Source organism: Eurosta solidaginis, chromosome 1, assembly GCF_040869045.1.
Source record: "Eurosta solidaginis isolate ZX-2024a chromosome 1, ASM4086904v1, whole genome shotgun sequence".
NCBI classification, from domain to species: domain Eukaryota; kingdom Metazoa; phylum Arthropoda; class Insecta; order Diptera; family Tephritidae; genus Eurosta; species Eurosta solidaginis.
In genome coordinates, this window is record NC_090319.1 from 31,909,663 (window position 1) to 31,922,858 (window position 13,196).

Sequence of the window (13,196 nt, forward strand, 5' to 3'; positions counted from 1 at the left end):
TATGGTACGCTCTCATCTATTGACATTATCAACCTCATCTATTTTTTACCATTTGCTTGATAAATTGCTAATAACTGCATCTAAGCAAATACATGTAACTTTTGACTAATTAATCATTAGAGCGGCATCAAAACGAAGATAGTTATATTAAGGGAGAAGTTCTATACGAAAGGCATCCTCAAGTTTTAACAGCAAAATATTAACCGATTTCAGAATTAAACGTGCATATGTTATGTACTATGAGTATACTTAAAAGCAACAAAAGACCATTTCAGCATAAACTTATATTTTCGGTGTTTTCTGTGCTATGGGAAATATAATTTTTTTTATTATGTGACTCGCGTCATAGCGAAGAAAAAACTTGATTTTATTAAAAAATAGTTAAACAATTTTGTACTTATATATGTAACTATATTTGCTGGCACAAGGTATAATATGTGAAATAAAATTTTGTTAGCGCAAAGCTATCTTTTAAATTGTCTCTTGATATACTAATTCACACAGAATGTTGTTGTAGCGATAAGGTTTTGGGGAGTGTTGTCGATGTTGATGGTCCTTTACCTTAAGTACTAGCCCAACCATTTCGGAAACGATTTAATATTATCACATTGAACCTTCTAGGCCATCCCACCTAGTTCCATTAGGAATTTGGGCTCGCCAGATCCTCGCTTGTTAAATATATTTATGATACTTGTATATTTGGAACAGGACTCGCCTCGCATAGGTGAGCTTGGCAATTGGGTTGGGGAAGCTATGAATTGCTCTTATCAACCCCAAGCTCCTCATGGAACTTGGGGTGGGGAGGGAGGGATGGCCTGAAGGTTTAATGTGGCCATATAAATCGTTCCCGAGATGGTCGGGCTAGCATGTTATGGTGCTGTGGTACCGGAGCGCACCGGATCTGTATCCGGAAAAGGACCATGACATCGATAACACTCCCCAAAGCCTTCGGGGAGCAACCTTATCGCTACAACAACAGCAATCAACCCTTGAATCTCTTAACCTTTCTCTAGTCCTAGTCGTGCTGCAAAGTTTTTTTTTATTAAACCAAACCTTGTGAAATAGTTTTATAAGACGCAAGGAACTCCGTGAGAATGACGCAATTCGAAGCCAAAGCAGATTTCAGACAAGGCGACCTTCTATTTATTTAGCAAACGCACCGTAAGTTATACCTGCCTTACCTGGCCTGTATAATGGGGCAAAGCTGTCTTGCTTTGAACAAGAATTCCTTGAACTCATTGAGCTGGGTTAGAAAGATTTAAATATCAACGTGCAAAACGAGAAGTAATGTATAGAATTTATTTGTATAAGTTAGTGTTAGGCACACGGCATAGAGCTCGCTATAAGCTATGCTAGGCGAGTAGTGTTGGAAAACTATCGATAGTTAGACCTATCGATAGTTTGCGATAGTTTGATATTGACAATCGAATAAAATATCGATAGTTTTCTTAAGTTGACTATGCGAAGTTCATGTATGAATATAGCAAAAATTATAAAGTTGATTTCTGAAATAATATTGCTAATAAACACTTATTGTTAATTTTATTTATTTATTTATTTGTTAGTCTACAAATTTTACAATTAATCAGACTAAATATGAATGAGTGAATGAATATAAATGCGGATTACAGTGTATGTATGTTTTTATTTTAAAAACTATTTTGAGAAGGGTAAATATACATTGGGGTTTTCAAAAAGGTTTTCAACATACATATGTATCTACATTTCATTTACTTCGTATATGTACATTACATGCATACATATGTCTGTATGTATTTTTAAATAAACGCTCAACTTCTATTTAGGAAGTTCACAATATGTTGTAAAGTGTTGTATCGTTGTATAGTTTAAAAACGCTTTTATCAGTATTGTTCTTTGCTGTAAAAAAATTTGAATAGCGGTGAAAGCCAGCTGTACGGCGATAACCAAGTTATGTACAATAAAAAACAATGCTGGTAAAAGCGGATTTAAACTATACAATGATATAATAATTTACAATACCTTGTGAACACCCCAATTATTTTGATTTGCATTTCAAGAAAGCCAATGGTTTTTATTGAGAAAAACTATTTTATCCACATTTTTGGGCTTTAGTCTGTTTCGCCGTTCTGATTCTGTCGAAGTTGCCGGAATACAGAAATATTTCAAAGCAACCGTCTTCATAGGTATAAAATCATCTTTTGAAGTTTTAAGAAAATGTTATGTATAAATTTACTCAATATTTAGAAAATAAATACCTTCCAAAAATCTAAAATATTCGCACTCTGAATTAAATTGGGTCTTTCAAGGTATTGTCTTTTTGTGATTATATTGTCTACTTTTCGGGATGTCACCTCTTCATTCCTTGCATCTTCCAAGAATTGAAATAGTGGATCACCTCCGGGTCATATTTGGAACACATAATACATACATGAATAAAAAGCGTGCTATGAAAAAAATCGTCGCTAGGTGGCACAAGGATCGAGATATTCAATAAAATCGTATTTTTGTCGAGTAAAGTCTTTGGAGGGATTATGTATTGAGGGCTTAGATTGTAACAAATTGTCAGAAAAGAGTACGTCTAATAATGAGTCACTAAATGAGCTAAATAGAATGAGAAATAATAGGCAATTAAATAAAGACTAAAAACTTGAAAATAAAATAATTAATGTTGACTAGTACTTAGGACCTACCTAATTATTTTCTATCTTTTAGTGTTATTATTACTTCATGTAAATATTGTTTTCAATAAAACTGTTTAACTTAAATTTTTTTTAATTATTTGTTGGTTTACCTTAAGGATAAAGGTTGACCTATGTGCGCACGTGGAATCTGATACTTAATTTAGCGATCGTGCAGAGTAGAGCTGCACTAGTAGCTAGAATCCGAATCGTTATCGAAAATCGTAGAATGTTCAAGGGACAAATATCTAGTTAACGTACGGAGGAAGTTAACTAAAAGAATAGGTCTTGAGCAGAATTGTAACAACATAACCTCCGAAGTATTGGAACGATGTGTGATCCCTAGAATTAACTACGCCAGACCTGTTTCCATGATATCATTGGATATTATTAGAGGTTCAATTTCACCGAACTCGGTTGCTTTAGTCCACTTGGAGTTATATAAGCATGTAGTTCTAGTTGATGTTATTGTAGGGATAAAAATTCTGAATGGATAAAAAGGATGAGTTCTGGTTGTTGTTGTAGCGATAAGGACGCTCCCCGAAGGTTTTTGGGAGTGTTATCGATGTTGATGGTTCTCTGCCGGATGCAGATCCGGTACGTTCCGGTAATAAGCACCATTAGGGTACTAGACCGACTATCTCGGGAACGAATTAGTATGACCACATGAAACCTTCTAGAACATAACGCCCTTCCACCCCCTAGATTCCTTGAGAAAATGGGGTCGCCAGAGCCTTGGCTGCTAAAGAAACAGGATGAGGTTGACAATTGGGTTGGAGAAGCTATAAATTAAGCTGGCATCTCCTTGAAAGGGTTGCGCTACACAACCCCTTGACTCAATTTGGTATGTTAGTTGCCTCTTACGACAGGAATACCGGCCGCGGGTATATATTAAGCCCCCTAACCCTCTGGGGGTTTTGGTTGTTGTTGTTGTAGCGATAATGTTGCTTCCCGAAGGCTTTGGGGAGTGTTATCGATGTGATGGTCCTTTTCCGGATACAGATCCGGTACGCTCCGGTACAACAGCACCATTAAGGTGCCGGCTCGACCATCTCGGGAACGATTTATGTGGCCACATTAAACCTTCAGGCCATTCCCTCCCTCTCCACCCCCAAGTTCCATGAGGAGCTTGGGGTCGCCAGAGCCTCTTCTGTTAGTGAAACAGGATTCGCCGCGGATAGGTGAGGTTGCATACAGTTATTTTCCTCTGTACAATGGAATTTTTCTTTGACCGGCAGAAACCACACTCGTTTTTACCGATCAAAGGTCCGGCTCAAGGTGAACTCGACTATCGTAAGAACGGGAAACGTCTTTCCATTCAAATGAGTTTTAGCTATGTAATAGAAGTCAACCCTACTATGCGGATAGAATAGCGTTAAATGATTTTTTTTAAACCGCATTTGAGGGGGTGCTTGTATTCCAATTTGAAAAAACCCATATTTGACCATCTTATAGTTTTTAAAGCTAAATTGGGCAAGTAGTGTACTACATATGCTTTTGAGGAAGCGAGTCATCGACATGTGGAGGGTGAAGCCGCAGCAGCATAATCCTAAGGTCCATTGCAGTAAATGCGAAACTTTCGGTAGTTTATTTTTCCGTAAGACACTGTAGTAGTACGCGCAGAATCGCCTCACCGGCGCTTTCGTACTATTAACAGTATAGTAGATACTATATTAGTTTTACTTTTAAAGAAAATTAATATATTCGTAGTGTGGAAATGAAGTTAAATTAAATAACTCATTTGTTTTAGAATATAGATAATACATACATATACATAAATGCATTAGCGTTAGGCCGAGTATTTTAATGCTTTGAAAAAAATTTGGCGGATTAAGAAATAGTGGATTTTTGTCTCCCATTCAAATTTGTTTGTAGCCAACCACTTATTACACATGTATGTTTGTATATTCGTTGAAAAATGTGAAATTTATAAAGTGCCCGATGTGAGCATACGTTTCATACGCGTATGCGCCTGTTTTAAATGTGCCACTAATTTCATATTGTTAGCAATTGAAGCATCAGTAGTGCTGTTGTTATTGTTGCAGGTTATATTGGTATGTAAACCATTAACTCGTAGTACCTCACACGCCTGCGTACGATGTAGTTTCAAGCGTTCTTTTGTTATAAAATATTTATTACAATTTTTGCAAGGATAGAAGTGTTTCTGTTGTTGGTGTTGTTTTTGCTGTTCATTCTCATTATCAACATTGTCGCTACTGCGCCTTTTTTTTATTGCACCATCAATGCATTTATAATTATGACTTTCCTGTAAATGTAACAACATTTTCGGTTTACTTGATTTGGTTTTACTGCAAAGTTTGCATTTCAAATACGACTGGAATGGCATATGCATGAAGCGATGACGTTGAAGTTCTGTATACTTTGTTGTATGTTGTACATCCATGCAATCGAGACATAAATAAGATTCTTTATTTTCAAGCATTTGAAAATTGGTCTGAATTGCATTTTCGATGTTGTGTTGGCTGAAAACATGCGTACGCCAACTGGATTGCTCATTAAATTCGCTGCCACATTCAGGACAGAGATAATGAATACTTGATTCCAGTAATACTTTTTTATTGGGCTCATGCGTTGTATTAGAAGTTGTCGGGTTATAGTTGTTGTCATCTTTCTCGCATTTGATTGTAGGTTGTTGTTGTAGTTTTGATGAATCTGACAAAAATTTGTTGTGTTCGCTTAATTTTAAACGTTTTATTGGTGGTGTACGTATAAAATTATATGGCTTCCTTTTTGTACCACTAACGTCGTCGTCATCGATTGCATCGATTTCAATGCTTATGACCATTTCTTCGTCCGTTGTATATTGTTCTTGTTTGAAATTTTCGACTTTTACATGACTTTTATTGTTTTCAATTGAATACTCCACTTGCTTTTGTACTATGATGGGTGATTGTTGTTGCTGTGATTCCTCTTCAATGGATTCAAAAACATCAGCACATAACTCTTCAAAGTCATCTTCCGTTGTAGACTCGGTGGGCGTAGCAGCATTGGATTTTTGTTCAATCTTGTGATAGTCCTTTATTATACGTATATTATTTTTACGGTTTATATTGGCGTCCGTCTTTTCTTGCTGGTGCTGCTGCTCACATCTTTGACGTTGTGCAGTTACAGCAGTAAGACGCGCTTTTTCGCTGGCATATGTTTGTTTCTTTTGTGGCCCACGACCTGCAGCAGTATCTACCATTGGATTGTTACTATTACTTTCTGTTACTTTATTTCTCCTTAGTATGGCATCGAGTTCAACGTTAAGACGTTCATTAATTTTCGCTCCCCATTCAATTGGTTTTTTTATAAACGCTTTTGCATCATTAAATTGACGCGTATGAGCATAAACGAAATGTCGAAATATTTCCGATTTAAACTGTTTCTTTACCATACAAAATGCACATTTAAAATATAAACGGAATGGTAAATGTGTAAAACGGTGGCGTTGTAATTTTTGTTGTTCACTTGTGTAAAGTAATTTGCGGCATTGTAGACAATAATGATTGCGTGAACCAGAGATACGATGCATACGCAAATCAGTCGATGTAGACGTATGACAATCCAAATGTTTCAGCCATTGTTCGTATTTATCAATATTTCGACCGCAATATGGGCAAATAAAACGTAAATAAAATTCAGCATTTAAACGCGGATCTTTAATAGAACGCTGATCAGTTGCATGACGTTGTTGTGATTGCTGTTGTGGGCTTCTAATATCATTTTCGGTTTGTCTCATTCTTTCTGCCATAACAATTTGTCTACTATGGAATCGATATAGATGTTCGCAAAGTGCACGTTTACGTGTAAAGCCACCTTTACAATGTCGACAACGATATGTACGATTAAATGGTAAATGTAAAAAGCGATGATATTGGAGTAGTGCAATGGCTTGATTGGCATTGGCCACCCATTTGTGACAAACCTGACATTCATGGAAGCTCTCGCTTATCACCTTAAAATCGAAATCTGCTGGTGTTTTATGTATATAATCGTGCTCCTCGTTTAAATGACGCCTCCAATCTTGCTGAGAGTCAAATTCGACACCGCATTCGGGACATACAAATGTCATGTGCGATTCCAAGCGTGGGTTGGCGAAATCGGTGTACCCGCTACTCGACATTTTACGCCAAAAAAAAATTTGATGTTTTGTACTTTGTTAAGTTAATATTTCCAGATGCTTTTGCGAAAATGGCAATGTAAAACAAACCATCCAGTAAACAGGGATGGGTTCGATATATCTAGTTCGATGTTTAATTTCTGATTAACCGATTACTTACTGCTCACGTTCCAATGGACATTGAACCAGATTCCGGCAGAAATTTATATTATTATTATTATTATAATATTTATTTATTACGGTCTTTAAGACCTAGTTGATGTTGAGTAAACATTTGTTTCATTAAATATTAAGTGCTTTACGATATAAAAATAATTTTACTTTAAACTTATTAATATTTTCACAATCTTTCATCTCAGTAGGTAGTTCATTGTACATTTTGTACACTGTGTATTCTAAAGTCTTCTTTTGCAAACTCTGTTCCTACTCTAGGCAGTCTTATATTATTGCAGTATCTAGTTCCATAACTATGGATCTCGTGATTTAACCAAAGAGGATAAATACAATAAGAGCCGTCACTCGTTATTTTTTTGGCATTTACTCGATGTAAACTGTGAGCTGTGAGGTAGTCGCTACTTTTGTTTTATGAGGAACATTTTTGAATTGCCTCCCATTTATCTATGCGGTGTTGTCACGTTATGCAAACATGTTTTTTGGAAAAAGAATTAAAAAATTAATTAAATACAGTCGGAAAAATAAACACAAATACCCCATGAAAATGTATAGAAGACATTTATAAACATCTCGCCCAAAAAAAAAGTAGCGACTACCTCACAGTTTACATCGAGTAAATGCCAAAAAAATAACGAGCGACAGCTCTTATTATATTTATCCTCTTTGATTTAACATGCAAATGCAACAGATGGATCAATTTAGGCAAGGTGCACACGAGGCTACGCGTCATAGACGCTGCAGGCGAAATTTGTACGCTTTGATGCCGAACACATGTATTTGAATGGAGAGCTGCATACGAGGCGTCAGCAGCATGAAAGCGACAAAGCATGAAATTTTCGTGTAGCTAAGCGTACAGCAATGTTGGTCGCTGAGCGTACGTACGCTTGAAAAAAAGGAAGAACAAGATATTTGTTTACATTTTTTTGTATGCAAATTTGTGTAATTAGTTAAAAAATGTTACTTTAGTTAATAAAAGTGCGTGAAAGGTACATTACCAAAGCGAAAAAGACTACTAAACACCACAACAGCTTGGTTAGACATTGCTGAATCGTTTAAAAGGCTAAAAAGTGTTGGAAACTAGAAATCACCTTTTCTCTAGTCCGCGGTGGTTTAAAATTGCCTTTCATAATTTACAAAGGCACGGGGATGCAAACAACGTTTAATACCTATATTCCTTTGGTTTCGGGGACGGATATAGCTGAAGAAATTAAATTTTTTATTTTTTTCAATAATTGTTTGCTTTTTGTAGCGACGCTCGAAGTAGCTTCGTGTGCAGATCTTGAGGCGTAGAGAAGTTGTAGCTATATGAAATATCTTGTACGCGTCTATGACGCGTAGCCTCGTGTGCACCTTGCCTTATAGTTGCATTTGCATCTGGATCTGGATCACTGGCCATTGAAACGGCCTACTATCACATTTGCCGTCTTTAAGTGAGTTTTACAGCTCCGCCTCACGCTCAATTCTCACGGGAATGCTCTGGATCATTGAGAGACTTGAGAAGCAGATGTCGTGAAATTTTCGCACACGTGAAATGTGATAGGCAGATGTCGCCGCTGTTTTCCTTTAACACATACGGCGAAAGGCTAAGCAGCGACATCTATTTTTGAAAAAGTAGGTATATTAAAGGCCGCGTTGCCAACCTAAAACGAAGTAATTAACAAATTATCTGGCTCACAAATTTAACCAGACGGGTTGGATTTTATATAAGGTGCCACGATTTTCAAACTTTTGCTGATTTGTAGGGGAAGAGGGGGTCCTAAAAACCACAAAATTATCATCCGCAACTCTAGGAAACTCTTAGTTTATGAAATATAAGCTTTTTAATTTCCAAATTTAGTAAAATTTCAACTTGAGTCCTGCACTTAAAATTCGGGTCGCACATGTCGATAGCGGTATCAAAAAACGCGTATTTGCGTCAAAATTCAGAATCCGAAAGCAGAAAATACATTTTTTATCTCATTTAAAAGTTATTCGCGGAAAACTCGTCGGTTCTATTGTCGCTCTTTTCGTTGTTGCAATTAAACAAATGACGGTGGTGAATAGTGTTGCCAGCTCCGCAACAATATCTTTTTATCTTGGTAGAACATTATAAGGAGGTGGCATGTCGACATAAATGCAAACAAACATACACTATTAATGTATTTTGTTTTTGTAAAACACTTTTAATAATTGTAGTCTAATATTATTTGGGGTGCTGCGCAGAAGGGTGTACTACGCAGAAGGACATCACCGCCACGGTTATACCACACACCCGGACTTGGCATGGCGTAGCCCAGGGTTATTTTTTATGAGCGCGGCCGAAGGCCGCCTATGCAGAAAGGTGTTCTACGCAGAATTACCTTTGGAATCAGCATAAAAATCTCGATAAAGTCCAATTTTTTATTCAAGGTTCGAATCGAGCTCAAGGCCAGAACAATCATTTTTTTTTTCTAATGATAATTATTGTTTGAGGGCAGTGCGCTTCGACAACGTCCGAGAAAAAAAATGTAAATAAAAGCAGTGCCATTTGTTTATATTGTGAAAAACGCTACAAAACAAAGGATCGACATCAAGTCTATGGAGCCACTAGCGGGTTTTCCATTTTCAAGAGAATGGTATGGACGCAAACAGTTGAAGCATGTTGAGATCGATGCTTTTCGTAAAAAATAAGAAATCATGTGGAAAAATGGCAATAAAATGGGTACTGCTGATATGAATGCCCAAAAAGAAGCTCCGGAAAACAGTGATCTCACGGCCATGAATATACCCATAAATGATAATGACAATGACACAAGGGGGGAAGACGAGTTTCAGCGCTACTTATTCGAAAAACAAATAAACCACAATCTCAGTGCTGAAATTGGTGGCAAGACCATGGAAAAATATATCCTAATCTGTCGAAAATCGCCAAAAGATATATTGCGGTACCTGGCACTGCAACAGCTTCTGAAAGGGTATTTTCAAGTGCTGGAAATGTAGTTCCTCCCACACGAAATTGTTTGAGTCGGGAATGGCACTTGTTTTCTTACACCAGAACAAGATGAAAATAGTTTAAAATCATATTACATATTTCTCAATACGAGCCTTTTTTGTATTCACTGTTAATTAATTTAAATGCCCCACGAATTTATTGTTATTAATGTTAAATAAACATATATGGTACATCAGTTTGATGCTTTCACTAGATATCCAAAAATATGGTTATTAACCGGATCTTCATAATCCGGATAGTTTCACAAACGAATATTAACCAGATATCCAAACCGTCCGTCCGGATTATATCCGTGTCAACGGATATCCGTATGAATATCCGGATATTCGAATATACGGGTAGTCCCAGCCCTACCATAATGCATAAACTTGTGTTAAACTCATCTATATGAAAAAGTGCTTATGTGACGGACCTATAAAGTTGTTGAACGCATGATACAAAAACGAAGGTAGTTTTACTGAAAATTGTTTGACGTATTTGGGGATTTTTGAAGTTTCATAATGTTTGTTGCTTTGCCAGAAGCGTTGCCATACCGTTACTGTTTAAGGCGAAATTGTGGTTTTTCGGGTTGGAAATTTCCTTTAGGATGAAAACGCAATGCTCACCTGAGACAATAATAATATGATTTAGCACGATTTATGTGCATACATATCGATTAAGAATACAGTAAAACAAGCAATTTTATTGAAAAATAGTGGATAATGACTCAAACATTTGTTAATGACTCATATCTTTATGGCAGCTTGACCCCTAGACAGAAAACAAAATATACGAAAAATCGTGTCGTTCTAGCATGACACAATTATCATGCCCCAACAGTGGATATTTTTCAAGGCATGTTGAGAAAAATTGTACCTCGAAATTCCGCATATCTATGTCAATGCTAAAAGGGCACAGAATGTGTATAGGCGGGCCGTCACAAGGTGACCCCTGATACAACGGGCAAAAACACTCTCCTAACAAGTGGCTAACCTGCAGAGCTACAGGGTAATTTATTCGTATTCGTTATTATGAAATCCATCAAAATTATAAAAATTCGTAACATTTTTCAATCTGGTAGCTTGTTTTTTGTGAAATTGTCATTAGCCGGGTTTTTTTTTACACGCGTATACGTTTCGTTTGCGTGTGAAAAAAACGCCTATCCTCGCTTAGATAATGCTTAGGAGACCCATCTAGCGGCAGTGGTTAAACAACTAGCTACAGCTACAGGGTGTACCGAAAAGCGGATTTCTGTGTATAACATATAGCTATGTATAACATATAGCTGAATCAGATGTGATGGATAGTGGACGGGCATAGAATACATGTAATTAGTGCAGAGGGTGAAACTTGGACACATATTTCAGTTACATCTGAGTATTATGCGTATTGAAATTTAGTAGTATTAATTTTATGCGTAGCAATTTCAGAGGTGTATTTAAAGTTTGTCGCTTAGCAGTCCATATAAAGTTTAAGCGTAAACGTATATAGACGTGAAAAAAACACGGCTATTGCCCTCGCAAAAGTCAAGTGGCTAACGTCACACTAAATGGAACTACCTTCATTTTTTGTATCATGGTTGAATGTAAAAGTATTTATTGTTGCTTACAATTCCAAGAAAATTGCTTTGAATATACAGTTTTGAATTTAAATAAGTAGAACAACTGAAATGGTGGAAAAATATTTATTTATTTATGTTTAGGTTATTTGTTACCCAACACTGATTTAATGCAGCAATATTTGTTTAAAGAGGTCATGCAGTGTCAAATGTGTTTTGCGTAGTGTAAAAGGCTCACTAATTAGCAGATAAAGCTACACTAGTGCCATCTGACACGAAAAAGTAACCAACTGCCAACTTTGCAAGCAAAGCAGTAGAAAAAGAATTCGAAATTTGCTTTGGCTAAGAGTGCTTTCACATTTTGTAATTGATATTATTTTTCCCACTCGTTCGTACGTTTCTAACAGCTTTTACAGTTAAAATATGCCACAAATGAATAGGGCAAAAAAAAATATTTACAAGTATTTTTCAAGACAGAGGGAATATTTATAACAGTAATTCGTGAATTTTCGTATGCGAATGGGCAAAGCGAAATAAACTTCAACTGCTAAGTCTGAAGTTTCTGTTACTGTTACTGACATGCATAATGCTAGCTGGCAACGGCACAAAATATGCTGCTGGTAACCATAGCAACGGGTGGTTGTGTGCATTGTTTACTATATAGTTTGGCAGCTTAAGTAGAGGTTATGTTGCGAATAGAGTGGAAGGCAGTGGACTAGGCAGTCGAATGTCATATAATGAAGGAATGGTGTTCGGAGATTTTTCAAAGTTAAAAAAAAAATGATAAAGGCTTTAATATAAATAAAACTATTGTTTTAATAAAAACAAAAGCCCCATATATATTCTGTATGCATAAATTTGTAAGGATTATCTCACTTTAAAATTTGAATTAAATAATCTAAAGTTTTGTTTTGAAACTGAGTCGAGAACTGTGCGTGTGAATGTGCGAATTTTCACCGATCAGCTGTTAGTTGCGCTACTTGGTAAAATTTACAATGGTTGTGTGCGTATCGGTTGATTGTCGCTTGCACGGCCACCACACAAGCAGGAATCAGCAAGCGCCATTTGTATTTAAAACATATCAGCGGATGACGATTTTTTATTGATTGTAAATTTTGCGAATTTTCATAAAAATTTTTGAACTTTTTTCTGAGAATTATGCAGTTTTGTAGCTTATTTAATTTTAATATAATAAGATGCTAATGTTAAGCCACTAAGAAAATTACCTGCTTTTTGGCAATTTTTTTCCATCCGACCTTTTCATTCGTAGGTTTCAATGAACCGCAACCGCGAACTTGCTGATTTCACGTTCTCACAAAACTAACACACTAATGCTTGTCAACCACGTTGGCCACGATCAAATAGACCAGCTGTCAAGCGAAGAAAATCTGAAAATTTTGATTTTCATCAACGCGAAGCCGACAACAAGTACGTGTGAGCACGACTACCGCCGATCGCGCCTATTGCTATGGTTACCAGCATTGTGAATGATAACTAAGTGTGATATCTTCTGCATAGACGTCAAAATTCCAAAGTGATTGGATCGCCTGATTTGTATTTGACTATCGCTGTCTCATTCTGCATTTCTTTATATCACCCGCTGAAGATAGGCGCCGCCATATTGAACACCCTGTTAAAACCATTGTTTACTATATAGTTTGGCAACTTAAATAGAGGTTATGTTGCAAATAGAGTGGAAGGCAGTGGACTAGGCAGTCGAATGTCATATAA

The 13,196-nt window shown here is 36.5% G+C and overlaps 1 protein-coding gene across 1 annotated transcript; it reads right to left on the reverse strand.

Annotated features, from left to right (window-relative positions):
- Nucleotides 1-1,530: 1,530 nt before the first annotated feature.
- LOC137250939 (zinc finger protein 729) lies at nt 1,531-6,884 on the reverse strand. Its single transcript, XM_067784694.1, has one exon. The coding sequence runs from the start codon at nt 6,784-6,786 to the stop codon at nt 4,588-4,590; it is 2,199 nt and encodes a 732-aa protein (XP_067640795.1). The 5' UTR covers nt 6,787-6,884; the 3' UTR covers nt 1,531-4,587.
- Between the last annotated feature and the right edge of the window lie 6,312 nt (nt 6,885-13,196).